This window comes from Macrobrachium rosenbergii, chromosome 54, assembly GCF_040412425.1.
Source record: "Macrobrachium rosenbergii isolate ZJJX-2024 chromosome 54, ASM4041242v1, whole genome shotgun sequence".
Lineage (NCBI taxonomy): Eukaryota > Metazoa > Arthropoda > Malacostraca > Decapoda > Palaemonidae > Macrobrachium > Macrobrachium rosenbergii.
In genome coordinates this window covers 1,017,577-1,034,108 of record NC_089794.1, presented here as the reverse complement: position 1 = coordinate 1,034,108, position 16,532 = coordinate 1,017,577, and the positions used below count along the sequence as shown (strand labels likewise).

Genomic DNA, 16,532 nt, shown 5'->3' with positions numbered 1-16,532 from the left:
AAAGCAATTTGAACAAAGATAGTGAGAGAACACATCAGCAATTTTTTTTTCCTTTTTCTCTAAAAAAAATTTTTTTTACCAAGATTTAATATATAATTTTATGGTATTTTTTATTGCACTTTTTACAATATTTTTTTAAAATAGCATACATCACATATTAGATTTTTGAGTTTGCCATTTTATTTAGTAGGAACTAAACTTTCTGCTATTACTTTTGTTTTTAAATTGAATGATAAATAAAGAAGGAGATGTACTTTAAAAAAAACACAAAAAAATGTTATGTTTAAAAGAAAAATATTCGTTAAAAAAAAAAGTTTTCACCCAATTCACCTGAAATGTTGTATGTATCTTGGGTCAAACTAGAGGTAACACCTGTGGAAGTTTGAACACCATCACTCAAAATTAATCCCCGACCCCGCCGATACCCTTAATGTAATATCAGAGATGTAACTAAAAGTTGTATAAGTGTCATTCTTTGAAAATTACTTTGTTAACCTCAGAGAAAAGTGCTGGTGCAATCTGTATGGGCATGTAATTACAGCATGTTCAGTTGGTGTACTTTTACAATATGTGATACCCAATCACAAAGTTACTGCACTTTTCAAAGATGATACCCCCTGCAGAAAATATGTTTAATTTTTGAAGTACTGTTTTATAAGTTTACATGTTTTTAGGTGTAAAATCAGAATGGTAAATTTGTATTTATATATTTGCACATAAACACGATTCAAAAGAAGTACGTTACTGTACTATGCCCGTTTGCCAAGCCTTACCTCACATGACCTGGAGATGAGGTTGTTCAGCCTTGCTCGTTTGATAAAATGAATTCATTAACATACTAAAACATATCAGAGACATAACTAAGAGTTGTATTACTGTCGTTCTGTGAAAATGACTTTGTTAACTTCGAAGAAAAGTGCTAGTGCATCTGTATTACTGTATAAAATACAGTAGTAAATTAATTATTATGAAACCCCAATCTCATCGACAAAATGTATCTGGCTTGGGCGATGACGTAGGCGCCATAGAGACATGCCATTGGCTACAAGAATAAGAGGTAGCCAATCATAGAGCAGGCCAGAGTTTGCCGACTGTTAGAATGCATCAGCATCACTTATAACGCGCTTAGTACGTGTCTCGTGGGGTTGTGAGAAATTGTGCTCAAGTACTGTATTTCAGTGTTTTTACATTTAATCTTCAAGATGCCTAAACGTCCCGCTCCTTCTGAAGCTCCTAGCAGTCTTCCTAAGAAGCAGAGGAAGGTGATGACCATAGAAGAAAAAGTTAAAGTGCTAGATATGTTGAAATCTGGTCAGACTGCTTCAAGCATAGGGCGGCAGTTGAGGATAAATGAGAGCTCTGTACGCTCTATAAAGAAGAAAGAGGTGGAAATTTGGAAAATGGTCTCCAAGAGCTACCTCAGTAAAGCGAAGCAGGTTTCGACCAAGAGAGATCCAAACATTGTAAAGATGGAATCTGCCCTTTCGTTATGGATAGAAGACTGCCGTAAAAAAGACATCCCCTTGCATGGAAATGTGATTCGGGGGAAGGCTTTGCAACTTTATAATAAGATTGTCGAGGAGGGTACAGAAGAACCGCAGCCAGGAACATCAACATCACCAGACCGTGGAAGTTTTCAGGCCAGCAGGGGTTGGTTTGACAAGTTTGCAAAGCGTTTTAACATCAGGAGTGTGAAGTTGCACGGAGAGGCTGCATCTGCTGACACAGAAGCTGCAGAGAGCTATCCGGAAACCTTCAAAGGAATTATCCAGGAAATGGGATACAGGCCTGAACAGGTCTTCAACATGGATGAGACTGGGCTATTCTGGAAGAGAATGCCGTCAAGAACATACCTGATGAAGGACGAGGCCAAAGCTCCTGGATTTAAGGCGCAAAAAGACAGAATAACACTCATCATGTGTGGGAATGCTGCTGGCCACATGCTCAAACCAGGCCTGATTTATAAGTCTGCAAACCCCAGGGCCCTCAAAAATAAAAATAAGAATACCCTGCCTGTCTACTGGATGCATAACCCCAAGGCCTGGATAACCAAAGTCTTAGCATCCGACTGGTTCCACCGGTGTTTCATCCCTGAAGTGAAGACGTACCTTTCTGACCTAGGCCTTGAATTTAAGGTGTTGCTGATCATGGACAATGCTGGAGGGCACCCCACAGATCTGTCGCATGATGGTGTGCAGATTGAATTCCTCCCTGCCAACACCACCTCTCTCATACAACCTATGGACCAAGGCGTGATCCGTGCATTTAAGGTCCTCTACACACGTAATGCTCTGCAACACCTGGTTAATGCAATGGATCCGATGGAGGACTTCACCTTGAAAGAATATTGGAAGACATTCACCATAGCATCGTGCCTTTCAATAATTCAATCTGCTCTCCAAGATATGAAAAAAGAAACACTCAATGCATGCTGGAAAAAACTGTGGCCAGATGCAGTCCATGACTACAAGGGCTTCTCGCCGGAGGAGATTCACAATGGGGCTGTCAACAAGGCTGTGGAACTGGCAAAATTGCTTGGGGGTGAAGGATTTACTGATTGCACCGAAGAAGAAGTCAACACTCTCATCGATGCCCACTCTGACCCCCTGACAGATGATGATTTACTTGAGCTGACCGAGTCAGCAAGTGAAGAGGAAGAAGAATCAGCTCAAGAACAAGAGGATGATGAGGGTCTTTCAATTGATCGTCTTGGGATAACCCTGAGGGCACAACAGCAGGTGCTATCATATATAGAAGGGTGGGATCCGCAGTTTAAACGTGCTCTGAAAACGAAAAATGCAGTAGATTCAGCCATGGAGACATACAGAACCCTCTGCCAGACAATGAAAAAACAGCAGCAGCAGAGCAAAATAACTTGGTTCTTCAACCCAAAACCCAAACCTTCGCAAGAAACCCCACCCCAAAAATCCCCGGAAAAAGTACCTGTAGTCCTGGCAGAAGAGTTTCCTCTATCTGAAGAGGAGGACTCTGAGGAGCTGTAACTCCTCAAGTACGCTGTGCAGTCATATCATTGACATTCATCAGACTGCACAGCTTATTCATCATCACCTTCAAATCAACATTCATCACTGGTGAGTACCCATACTTACTGTTTTTTTTTATTACAATCCAATATTTTTAATGCGTACGTCTCTCTCTCTCTCTCTCTCTCTCTCTCTCTCTCTCTCTCTCTCTCTCTCTCTCTCTCTCTCTCTCTCTCTCTCTCTCTCTCTCTCATAGTTAGCGCTCAAACATATTTTTACAACTTATTATTTCTCTGTACGTCATTACCTGTACAGTACTGTATATAATTTTAAACTGATTGAATTTTACTTGTACTGTACTACCTTCTACGAACATTATGTACACGTTTTCGATATTTTATTCAATTGTGCCTCTGTTATGACTGTGACTCAAGACGTTTTACCTAGTGACGCAAAGAAAACGGCTTTTACTCTAAGTGACAAAGAAAACAGCATCCCATGAAATAGGGGTGACATTAGCCCTTAAACGCCTACTGGACGTATCATACGTCGACTAAAGTTGTCTGTTGGGTGCCAAGTGGACGTACCGTACGTCGACTACAAAAAATTTCAACCTTCGGTCAACTTTGACTCGACCAAAATGGTCGAAAAACGCAATTGTAAGCTAAAACTCTTACATTCTAGTAATATTCAATCATGTACCTTCATTTTGCAACAAATTGGAAGTCTCTAGCACAATATTTTGATTTATGGTGAATTTTTGAAAAAACTTTTCTTACGCCGCTGTAACTCGTCCGAAAATTTCAGAAATTCTTTTCGTCATTTTGTCGTAATTTTTGCACTGTTCTATATTAGCCGTTACATAAAGTTTTATATATGAAAATGTGTGCAATTTCATGTACAATACAACAGAAAATAACTCATGGTTGTAGCTTTTATCAGTTTTGAAATATTTTCATATAAATCACAATAACTGCCAAAATTTCAACCTTCGGTCAACTTTGACTCGACGAAATGGTAAAAACGCAATTTTAAGCTAAAACTCTTACATTCTAGTAATATTCAATCATTTACCTTCATTTTGCAACCAATTGGAAGTCTCTAGCACAATATTTCGATTTATGGTGAATTTTTGAAAAAAACTTTTCTGAGCTCGTCCCTGTGTCACCCGGTGAAATTCTCTACTAACACGAATTTCTAGGTATAAATATTGCTAAATATACCAGAGAAAAAATGCTATTAGGAATGCTGGGGTTACTACCCCCAGATCGAGCATCTATAATGAAAATAGATGTCGGTATGGGTAAGGGTGAGTGAAGCTATCACTGCCACAGAACCACACTCTGAAGACATCCCAATGACAAAACCCCCCGGAAGAGCGGAGAGCCGACCCAGCTCCCTCACTCACCTGCCCGCCTGACAGCGACCCCAGCGCCATCTGAACTTATTCCATGCTAGCACGTGATCTCTACTGTTGTTAGAGCTTTTTGCTTGTGTTTTTTCCAGCAATTTCTGCTTTATTTCATCATGGCATCGAGCAGCTTTACTGTCTCCAAGTTAAGTACCATCTTCTTGTGGGGTTTTATGATTAGTTTGGCTGTTTTAGCCCGTATTTATAATATTATACGTGGTTTTTGTTTGGGCGCTGCGGCGTCCCTTTGTCAGCCATGTTGACCTCGAGGTACACCCATTCAGCTTGTTCTGTTTGGGTTTCTCTCGGTCGTTTACACTAATTATATTTATATTCCCCGTCATGGGATCATCCTGGTGGAGTTTTCTTAGGGTGTGTCTTTGGGTCTCCTTTAATTTTTAAATTTTGTGAGTCTCCTCTCATTGGGGTTCTTGCTATTGTTTGGGGTATCCGAAGTTTCCACTCTTTTGTTTTTCTTCCCAGGATGTCTCCCTTTTTTGATGAGTACGTAAAAATAATTTCTGTATGTGCTCGATGTCGCGAAATTATATTATTATATTATTATTTCTGAGCGTGGCGTCAGGTACGGCCTGTTGGCTGTTTACATTCTGTTGCCTAGTTCGGTTAGGCTATTCGCCTTGCACAAGCTTATACATTTTATATACATTTTATATTATTTGATGGTTATTTATTTATTTAACTTTCGGTTAACATGTGTATATCATTTAGTGGGGTTGCTAGCCTAGTCTTATCACTAGTTGGTGGGTTAGGCTACCTCCTTTTTTAGCTGCTCTACCTAACCTCCTGCTCTCCCGTGTCTCGCTTGAGAGGGTAGGAGGGAGAGGGGGGATAGTCAGGTCGAGGGAGTTTCTGTTGTTGTTCCTTCCGTCTACCGCTTTGTTGGGTTGCTGAAGTTTTGAGACCCCAGATCCCCCCCCCCCCTGCTAGCACTAGTGGGGCAGGAGGATTTTATCCTGGAGAGTCTCCTTCACGCTTTCCTCAACCCTTTCCCTTACTTTAGTCGGTTACGGTTGGCCTTCGACACAGGAATTTCTCTCCTGCTTTTTTTTTCCTCTCCTTCCCTTCTCTCCTTCTGGTTATTAGGCTAGGCCTTCTAGGAGGGTGAGAGCATGGCGTGGTTTGGTTTAGGACAGCTCCTTTTCCTTCCCCTGTACTTGTGGTGGGTTATGAGTCTCCTGCACGTAGGTACCCTCTGGATACCTTCTACCTTTGGGGTTACAGTTGAGCGGAGGGTACAGTCCCCCAGTCTCCTGTCCTGTTATTCTCTTGACCCTCTCCTTCAAGTACTGTTCTTTCCTTCCTGTTTTCCCCCTGCTTCCCCCTCCTCCCCTGTGTGAGGTTCAAGTTGTTTGTCATCTCCTTGCGCGCGTGACGTCGGGCCTCCGATGGTCACCCCGAGGCAGTCAGGCCTACCTTGGTAGAGGGGCACACTCCCTCCTGGGGTAGGTTCTGTTGACATCACTTGGCTAGTGTCTCGTTGATTCGCTCTCTCCGGATTGGGCGGATTTCCGACCACTCTCAGGGCTCACTCTCTCACTTCTCTCGACTCCGCCTTCCCCGGCCCTCCCGTTGCCTCCGCCCTATCGGCCGGCGCTCGAGTCATGTGGATAGGTTTGATTGGCTTTTCCACCAGACCAGATTCTGATCAGCTGTGATGTACTGCCTCACCTTTCTGCTATGCTCTAGCTTCGGAGGCTCGGGATCCCGGAGGGGTTTGCGCCGGAACCGGGGGGCTTATATCAAATTATTCCTTATGCGTTGTTAACCAAATATTTGTACCATCGCTTTATCTATCATTATTCCGGCGGCCTCATGTATCCCGCCGCCGGATTCCAAAAAATTTTTTTGACTGATTAGTTTAATTCTTTGTACCACGAGTCCAGCGACACTGTCTTTGGGTTCCGCCGTATTATCTCCGGCGTTCCTTGAGATAAGGTGTCTTGTCTGGCTCAGTATTTTCATTCCGCCGGAGTGTTCCAGTGGTACAGTACGAAATTCTTATACCTACTCTAGTTTAAGTTATCTTGAATTGGTAGGTTCATTTTTTATGGTTTTTCGCCCCTCCGGAGTGCTCCGGTAGTGCGGTATGAAACTACTTAGTACCTACTTTAGTTTAAGTTATCTTAGATTAGTAGGTTCATATACTGTTCACACTTACAGACTGTTCGTTGTGAGGAGCCCGGGTGCACGGCCATCTTGCACCAGGCCTACGGGCACATGGTTTGCCGTACCCACGCCGGTTGCGCGGTACGCTTGGACGACCTGATCATGTGGCACCCGGATGGCTGTGAGCTTTGCTTCGCACTCTATGGGTGTGTCCAGGATGAGTCGGTAAGCCGATTGTTTTTGTTCTGCTCCTCCGGGGTCTCTCACATATAATGTCATGGTAAAATTTTGGGTTTTACGATCTTACCATCATAGTTCGGTCTTTGATACTCCCCTTTCTTTCAGGCCGATGAACCCTCCCGCAAGGAGGCCCTCAAGTCCCTCCGTGCCTGGGTGGCTGGGTTTGGCAGGAACGTTCCGTCGGGGAAACGTTATGTTCTCGACGAGAACCTGAGGAACATTCTGTACCCCGGCGCCCGGATTGCTGCGGCTGTTCCAGCTGAAGTTGCCGCCCCCATCATCGAGCAAATCCGGGTAGAGACCCAGCCTTTCCAGGATGACCCGCTGTACGAGGGGGTATCGGAGGACGTCGCTGCGCTTGATCTCGACCTGGAACCCATGAACACGGAACAGGACCAGGAGGTAGGTAGGGAGGTAAGTGAGGCAGTGGGGGCGGGTGCCCTATTTGATTCCCCATCTTCATCCGTGTCTTCCTTTCAGGGTTTTCACAAATCTTCTGTCTTGAAGGACAGAGCCCAGTCTACTGTCCCCAAGCTGAAGAAGTCATGAAGGCTTAAAGGCTATAAGTCTTCGTCTTCCCGCAAGGCATCCCCCTTTCCCCCATCGAAGTCACAGGATGCTGGTCCGGTGGCTTCCGGGAGCAAACCAAGTACCTCGGGCAGAGGTGTGAGTAAGAGAGTGGCCAAGCCTAGCCCTCCTCGCCAGCCTGCCTTTGACCCTGAGGCGTTTGCTGGGATGCTGCTCCAGAGGTTCTCTATGGAGGTAGAGGCGAAGCTGAGCAAGCTTACGGAGAGGCTTCAGAATCAGGAGACTATGCTCTCCGATATCGTGCGTTCTGGGGGGGCTGCGGTGCACTATCCCATCCCGGACGCCTCCGCCCTCCCTCCATTTGACAAAGGGAACCCGTGGCGTTTAGCCCTTCATGCTCCCGGCATGAAGACACTAACAATTGAGGGTCTAGGCACTCGAGACTGGAGGAACTGGAATTCTTCCCTCCAGATCTTCTGCCTCCCTATCCAGGCTTCGCTAGGCTGACAGAAGAAGCCTGGGTATGCTCTGATAAGGTCCCTAAGGAGACAGTGATCTTCCCTAGGGACCAGGCGCAATCAGCTCTGATGCGCACCTTTACTGAGTGGCAAGCGGAGAACACCAAGTTGACCCCCTTCAAGGGCAACTTCACCATGTTCTCCATTGGGGATAAGCTCCCCACCCCCTGCTTGACTAAGGTTGCACTCGCAACGGCTCAGGCATGTGCTGAGGGCAAGCCTTTGCCTCAGCTCAGAGAGACGGACCCCACATCTCTAATCTTCCCAGGGGGTGATGACTTTTGGAAGGATGCTCCGTCCACGTTTACGATTGGTAAACTGGACGCTGATTGCGCATCCAACCAGTTCAGTGAGCAGCTTCCCAAACTGACGGAAGCTCTCCTGAAGGCTGAGTTCGAGGCATGGTGTCGCTTGAGCCGGTCTCTGAACTCGCTGTGCCTATCGGAGGCAACCGCCATCTCGTTTTTTGAGGAGCCGCTGTTCCAGGTCTTGACGAAATCCTTGTTAGCAGGGTTTCAGTCGGACCTATATGACTTCATGGTGGCGCTGCTGAATTGTCGTAAATTCATCTTCGCCGACGCTACCATTCGACATGAGCCTAACAAGCTCATGAAGAGTTCCTTCTGGGGAGCCAATCTGTTCCCGGAAGAAGAAGTCACCAGTGTCCTGGCTGAGGCAACCAGGGCTAACCAAAGTCTGCGCTCCCGGTGGGGTATTCCGGCCTTTAAACGAAAAACCCCAGAGTCCGGCGGCTCCCAGTATAGACCGGGAAAAAGGTACAGGAGGCACAGAAGACAGCAACATCAGTCTGTTGTCCAGGCGGTACCTGTCTCGGCGGTGAGCCAACCCTCGACTTCCAAGGCCCAACCTCAACAGTTTGTGCTGGTTCAGCCAGCTCAACACTCCCTTGCTACTCCTTCGTATGTGTCGTCTCCGGCATATAACCCTTCTTATGAAGGTCGTGGGGCCTTTCATGGCCTTAACAGGAGTGCAAGGGGGGGTAGAGCTAGAGCCTCCTATAGAGGCAAGGCTGCCCTACGGTCCCTCTCCCGGGGAAGAGGAGGCCGCGGTAGAGGTAATAAACCCGCTTCCTCCCAGTGAGACCAGCCAGGTAGGCGGAAGACTTTTCTGGTTCAGAGACCAGTGGTCTTTCAGTCCATGGGCACACAGCATAGTGTCCAAAGGTTTGGATCAAGGGCCCTCCTCCCTTGACCAGGTTTCATCAACCCTCCTCCAAAGCTCTTCAAGACTTTGTGACGGAACTGCTCAAGAAGAGAGCAATAAAGAAAGTGAGACACCTCAGATTCCAAGGCAGGCTGTTTTCTGTTCCCAAAAAAGACTCCAGTCAACAAAGAGTAATTCTGGACCTATCGCGTCTAAATCTTTACATACAATGCGACAAATTTCGCATGCTTACAGTTGCGCAGGGACGGACTCTACTTCCGCGTGGAGCCATCACCACCTCTATCGATCTTTCAGACGCATACTATCACGTCCCAATTGCGCGGAACTTCTCTCCCTTCCTGGGTTTCAGACTGGGGAAACAGGCCTACTCCTTCAGGGTCATGCCTTTCGGGCTCAACATAGTGCCCAGAATATTCACAAAACTGGCGGAAACAGTAGTTCAGCAGTTGCAGTCCCGGGGGATATCGTTAGCGGTATACCTGGACGATTGGATAATTTGGGCTTCAACCGTCGAGGAGTGCCGGAGAGCTACGGCCATAGTAATCGAGTTCCTAGAATCCCTAGGCTTCCAGTTGAACAGGGAGAAGTCCCGCCTAACGCCGGAAGCTCGGTTTCAGTGGCTGGGTATCCAGTGGGACCTAACCCGTACAGGCTATCTCTTCCGCCGGCCAAGCGGAAGGAAATAGCCACAGCTACCAGAAAGTTTCTGAATTACAGGAAAGCCTCCCGCCGGACACAAGAAAAAATTTTGGGTTCTCTTCAGTTCGCCTCGGTAACAGACCTGCTCCTAAAAGCGAGATTAAAAGACATAAACAGAGTGTGGCGGAGACGAGCCAATGTCAGACTCAGGGACAGGGTCTCATCAATTCCGCAAATCTTAAGAAAAGACTCGCCCATGGTCCACAGTCAAGGGCCTCTCCAAGTCAGTCCTCTTCAGTTTCCCCGCCGGCTCTGGTAATCCACACAGATGCTTCATTAAGCGGCTGGGGAGGATACTCACCAAAACAAAAGGTACAAGGACATGGTCTACCATGTTTCAACAGTTCCATATAAACACTTTGGAAGCAATGGCAGTGTTTCTAACCCTGAAAAAGCTTCGTCCCGCAAACCAGATTCACATCAGGCTGGTCTTGGACAGTGCCGTAGTAGTTCATTGCATAAACAGGGGCGGGTCCAAATCGAGCCGGATAAACCAGGTGATGTTAGCCATCATCTCCCTGGCGGACAAACACAACTGGCATTTGTCAGCTACCCATCTGGCGGGAGTGCGGAACGTAGTGGCGGATTCTCTGTCCAGGGAGTCGGAATGGTCCCTAGACAAGGACTCCTTCAACTGGATCTGCCATCATGTTCCGGGACTTCAGGTAGACCTGTTTGCCACGGAGAGCAATCACAAACTCCCTTGTTATGTGGCTCCCAATCTAGTTCCTCAAGCTTATGCCACAGATGCAATGTCCATAGATTGGAACAGTTGGGAGAGAATCTATCTGTTCCCCCCAATAAACATGCTGATGAAAGTCTTACACAAGCTCAGGTCAATCAAGGGTCAAGTAGCCCTAGTAGCCCCCAATTGGCCGAAGAGCAACTGGTTTCCACTTCTCCTGGAACTCAAGTTGCGGCGTCATCAGATACCCAGACCCAGGCTGACTCAGATAGTACAAACGAAGCCTGTGTCAGCTTCCTCAAAAATTCTGAATGCCCTGGCTTTATGGACTTTATGAAGTTTGCCGCCCAAAGGGGGCCGAATATTGGCCCTGTTAATACTCTGTTTATTGAATCCGATAAGAGAGATTCTACTCTCAGACAGTATGACTCAGCAGTCAAGAAGTTGGCATCTTTTCTGAAAGCATCTGAAGCTCAAACTATGACCAGTAATTTAGCGATAACCTTCTTTAGGTCATTGTTTGAAAAAGGCCTAGCCCCGGCCTCTATCACTACAGCAAAATCAGCTTTGAGAAAGGTGTTTTTGCATGGCTTCAAGATTGACCTAACTGACTCATACTTTTCTTCCATTCCTAGAGCATGTGCTCGTTTAAGGCCGGTAACACGCCCACATTCGGTTACCTGGTTCCTTAACGACGTTCTGAAATTAGCCTCAGATATTAATAATGCCCAATGCTCTTATTTAGATCTGTTAAGGAAGACTTTATTCCTGATTAGTTTAGCTTCAGGTGCCAGAATCTCAGAACTGTCTGCTCTCTCCAGAGGTGTCGATCACATAGATTTCCTCCCGTCAGGAGAAGTTTTGCTTTCCCCAGATCATAGATTCCTAGCAAAAAATGAAGACCCTCAAGACAGGTGGTCTCCTTGGAAGGTGGTCCCTCTTCCACAAGACCTGTCTTCGTGCCCAGTCGCTACCTAGAGGGCTTACTTGCAAAGAACTTCTCAGTGTTTGTCTGGTCCTCTTTTTATCAGGGAAAAAGGTGGAACACTTTCTTTAAAAGCTATAAGACAGCAAATCCTATACTTCATTAAACAAGCTAACCTGGATTCAGTTCCCAAGGTTCATGATATCCGAGCGGTAGCTACCTCTACCAATTATTTTCATAATATGGATTTTGCTGAATTAACAAAATACACGGGGTGGAAATCTCCATTAGTGTTTAAACACCACTACTTGAAAACACTTGAAGCTCTGAAATTTCCCACGGTGGCTGTTGGGAGTGTCATCCCCCCACCTTAAAATTTTCCTATCCTTTCCCCCCCTGCCCGCCTACCTCATTTATTTGCCCTACCAGTTTTCCTGGGCCAATCATACCTCACTGCCTGGCTCCTCAATTTAAATAATGCTTGAAATTGTTGGCCTTTTTTGATGTTTATTGTGATTATGTTTTTGATGTTTGCTGTTTTGTAGGATTAAGTCTTGAGGTACTTCTGTAATTTTGTACTCCTTAATTTGGTACCTCCTCTCATGTTTTTTGTCATACTTTATATTTTCATGTCAAATTGTATGTTTACATAAGCTTAGCCTAACTATTTTTTTTTTTCTAATTTCCCTTGTTATGATGTTCTGAATTACTCATGAGAAATAATTAAACTTATTTTCTTATAGTACGCGTTTTTATGCATGATCACCTTAAATAATTGTTTTCTTACATCTCCACAGTCTTGGTATGATTCTCTGTTACGATTTCACCGGGTGACACAGGGACGAGCTCAGAAAAGGGATTTTGACAAAGGAAAAATCTATTTCTGAGGGAGGCCCTGTGTCACCCGGTGACCCTCCCAGGTCCTAGCTTTCCCCCCCTGCACGGGCATACCAAGCCTGGGGATGGGGCTAGCCTGGAATGAGTTCAGATGGCGCTGGGGTCGCTGTCGGGCGGGCGGGTGAGTGCGAGAGCTGGGTCGGCTCTCCGCTCTTCCGGGGGTTTTGTCATTGGGATGTCTTCAGAGTGTGGTTCTGTGGCAGTGATAGCTTCACTCACCCTTACCCATACCAACATCTATTTTCATTATAGATGCTCGATCTGGGGGTAGTAACCCCAGCATTCCTGATAGCATTTTTTCTCTGGTATATTTAGCAATATTTATACCTAGAAATTCGTGTTAGTAGGGAATTTCACCGGGTGACACAGGGCCTTCCTCAGAAATAGATTTTTCCTTTGTCAAAATCCCTTTTTCCTTACGTCCGCGCCAGAAATTCTTTCATCACGTTGTCGTAATGTTTGCACTGTTTTATATTAGTCGTTACATAAAGTTTTATATATGGAAATGTGCGCAATTTCATGTAGAATACAACAGAAAATAACTCATGGTTGTAGCTTTTATCAGTTTTGAAATGTTTTCATATAAATCTCGATAACTGCCAAAATTTCAAGCTTGGTCAACTTTAACTCGACCGAAATGGTAAAAACGCAATTATAAGCTAAAACTCTTACATTCTAGTAATATTCAATCATGTACCTTCATTTTGCAACAAACTGGAAGTCTCTAGCACAATATTTCGATTTATGGTGAATTTCTGAAAAAAAAACTTTTTCCTTACGTCTGCGCTGCTGTAACTCGGCCGAACATCTCAGAAATTCTTTTCGTCATGTTGTCGTAATGTTTGCATTGTTTTACATTAGTCGTTACATAAACTTTTATATATGAAAATGTGTGCAATTTCATGTAGAATACAACAGAAGATAGCTCATGGTTGTAGCTTTTATCAGTTTTGAAATATTTTCACATAAATCACGATAACTTCCAAAATTTCAACCTTTGGTCAACTTTAACTCAACCGAAACGGTCAAAAAACGCAATTGTAAGCTAAAACTCTTACATTCTAGTAATATTCAATCATTTACCTTCATTTTGCAACAAATTGGAAGTCTCTAGCACAATATTTCGATTTATGGTGAATTTTTGAAAAAACATTTTCTTTACGTCTGCGCGGTAACTCGGCCGAACATCTCAGAAATTCTTTCGTCTCGTTGTCGTAATATTTGCACCATTTTATATTAGTTGTTACATAAAGTTTTATATATGAAAATGTGCGCAATTTCATGTATAATACAACAGAAAATAACTCATGGTTGTAGCTTGTATCAGTTTTGAAATATTTTCATATAAATCACGATAAATAGAAAAAATTCAACTTTCGGTCAACTTTAACTCGACCGAAATGGTCGAAAACTGCAATTGTAAACTAAAACACTTACAGTCTAGTAATACTCAATCAATTAGCTTCACTTTTCAACAAACGGGAAGTCTCTAGCACAATATTTCGATTTATGGTGAATTTTTGAAAAAAACATTTTTTTACGTCCCGCGTTATTTAATTCATGCATCATTTTGTGATAATATTTTCTCTGTGTTGCTTTGATCATTTTACAATTTGTTATATACCAAAATCATCGCAATTTAGTGTACAATACAACTAAAAAAATTAACTCATTAGCTTTAACCGTTGTGCTTACAGCGCGATTTGTATACAATTATATAAGATTTTTTTTTCGCAGTCATATATTCCAATATTTATATATGATAATGATATTCTTTTTCATTTCTGATGGTTGCATACTAAACTTCAGGCAATGACAAAAAAAGGAGCCAAAAGTGAACTCTTAATCTTAAAAACTAAGCGTGCTGTGATTTTTTGAAAAAAACTTTTTTTCCGCTTCGGCGCTAACTCACAGAACGCCGCCGGCATACGGGAGACGTTTTTGTAAATAGAGGCTCGGCGTTTAAGGGTTAGTATACGTACACACCTACTGTAAATGCGCTATTATGAAACTGTGCAGTACTCAATTTTTATGTCAACCATTTACTGTATTTCTTTTTTAAGGGTAATAAGCTAAATTTTAAATAAAATTACACTAACTTTAGTTCATTTAAAAGTTAGCTTAATACTTTGGGAGCATGATTAGGGTCATATTTTGTACTTAAACTCTGGAAGTAAACATTTATTAGCATTTTTAAAGACCATGCCAAACTTACGCGAAAATCCAACTTGCACGAGGGGCTCCGGAACCTAACCTCGTGTAAGTTCGAGGTATGACTGTATGCGTCTTTCAAGTCGATAGAAGAGGTGTAGCTGTCCTTTGGCAAGGTATGTCTTATCTGATCTATCGTCAGCATTTTGAATTTGGGAGAGTTTAATGCTTTGTTGAGGACAGAGAGGTCCAGAATGATTCTCCTTTCCTGAGAGTCCCTCTTTGGAACACTGAAAAGCCTCCCCTGGAACCTGATAAAGTGGCATTTCTCTATTGTGTCCTTTATTAGCATTTTGTTCACAAATAGGTTTAACTCTTTTGTGCTGCGCTGATGAAAGTATTTGTTGTGGAAGGGGCCCTTCCAATCCCAGCGCAGACCTTTCGATACCACTTGATAGGCCCAAGGGAACACCTTCCAGGCTTCCTGGAACCTCTTCAGTCTGCCCCCAACCTGAAATGTCTCATTGGTTGAATTGACCTCTACCACAACCTCATCCTCCCGTTACCTTTCTTCCCTCAAAAGGATCCGCCTCTTCCACGACCGCCTCGAGCCTCCTGGAACTGCCTAAATTGGGATTGTTGAGATGGCAGTGCACTGCTGCCCTTCAAGGATGGCTGAGAGTGCGGCATAGGGAATTGTTTCTGGGAAGAGGAACCTTGTCCTGGGTCTGGCGCAGGAAGAGCTGACACTTTAAAAGCCTTCTTATTGTTGCTTCTTCCTGCGTTTTGCCCCCCTTGGGTCTGTTTCCGGGTCATATCCTAGTAACTCTTCAAATTTGATACCTCGGTGGGTAGCAGTATTATTCAGCTTGGTTACTAGGTCCCTAGGGAAGAGGTCACTATACATTGGGGAGGCGAAGAGGAGCTCCTTTACTGGTATAGACTTCTGGTCAGCGAATTTCCGGGCTTGACGTCTGAGTTTTAATTTGGACACCACCCAAGCCTCCAGAAGGTGAATGAAGATTTGGCCCATGTTCCGAGTTTGTAACCTTGGAAGCACTGAATCTCTTTGCTGGTCACAGCGGTATGCCTGAGATTCCATTAACGTCAAGGTTGTTATGCAGGACATTAATAGTTTCCTCGCCTCAAACTCCTGAACACATAGGGTGTGGGCAAGGTAGGGAGTGTCCACAAAAAAAGCATGAACGGGCATGGTTTGCTAGAAATTTGCCTTTCTTCATCACCTCTGTGAAGCCTGCTAATGGTTTTGTTAGATCGTCCATGGGGTCTGGCAGAACTGTTCCAAAGTCCTGGAGTTCCTTTAAAGAGAACTTCGTCCCATGGGCGGCTGACTCTACCCAGTGTTTTTCCCCAAGAATTGAACAGTTTATTGGTGATAGAAGGGAACTTCTCACCAACTGGTACTTTCCAGGCAGAAAGGTTCCTAGCAAGAACCTGAGTGCCCAGGACACTACCTCCCAGGTCCTGGCAGATATTAGAAAGGAAGCCCTTCGCCTGATCTTGGGTAAAAATCATGGTTTCCTCCGGTACCATAGCCAGAGTCGTAGGTGTTTGGCATCGAAAGCTAAACTTACTACCTTTGAAGTGGACAAAAGGTTTTGCAAACTCTAACCTAGCTAGAGGGGTGCATACATCACTATCATAGAAGATGCCATCCACTGCTCTAGCTAGCCGTGATGCCACCACCCAGGGATTATACTGCTCTGGCTTGTCCTCCACCACTCTCAAATCTGGGAAATCATCTATATTAATGGGTGGATCTGACACTTGTGCTTGCTCCGGAGTCTGTCCCTGAGCCCCTGTATCCAAAGATTTTGCAAGTTGTAGTTCTATCAACTTGTCCAGCTTTGATTCCATTGCAGACATCCTAGCTTCTTGTGCCGCAAACTTTCTCTTAGTAGAGGCAGTTGTGCGGACTGAAACATTATCCTCATCGGCGTCCCATAGGAGCCGATTTACTAGGGATGCCGCCAGGAATCGGTTGATCTATTGGGGTCGAGGCTCAGCATCAGATAGATCCCCTCATCATCCAGATTTTCAGATTCTCCCAAATCGATTTCATCCTCCGGTATGAAGGGGGGCACCACAGTGGATGCATTAGGATCCACCACGACATCATCAGGTGAGTTCTCATAACCCCTGACCGACTGAATTCTGGCTG

At 44.5% G+C, this 16,532-nt stretch overlaps 2 protein-coding genes across 8 annotated transcripts in view; both read left to right on the top strand.

Annotated features, from left to right (window-relative positions):
* LOC136834724 (kinetochore protein Nuf2-like) overlaps nt 1–16,532 on the top strand; it is a 410,975-nt gene that overhangs the window by 383,748 nt on the left and 10,695 nt on the right. The gene's annotated exons all lie outside the window — the stretch shown is intronic.
* LOC136834723 (tigger transposable element-derived protein 1-like) lies at nt 1,420–3,100 on the top strand. The gene has a single exon (XM_067097302.1). The coding sequence runs from the start codon at nt 1,470–1,472 to the stop codon at nt 3,000–3,002; it is 1,533 nt and encodes a 510-aa protein (XP_066953403.1). The 5' UTR covers nt 1,420–1,469; the 3' UTR covers nt 3,003–3,100.

Coding starts and splice junctions, on each gene's coding strand:
- LOC136834723 (XM_067097302.1), top strand. CDS start 1,470: ATGGAATCTGCCCTTTCGTTATGGATAGAAGACTGCCGTAAAAAAGAC.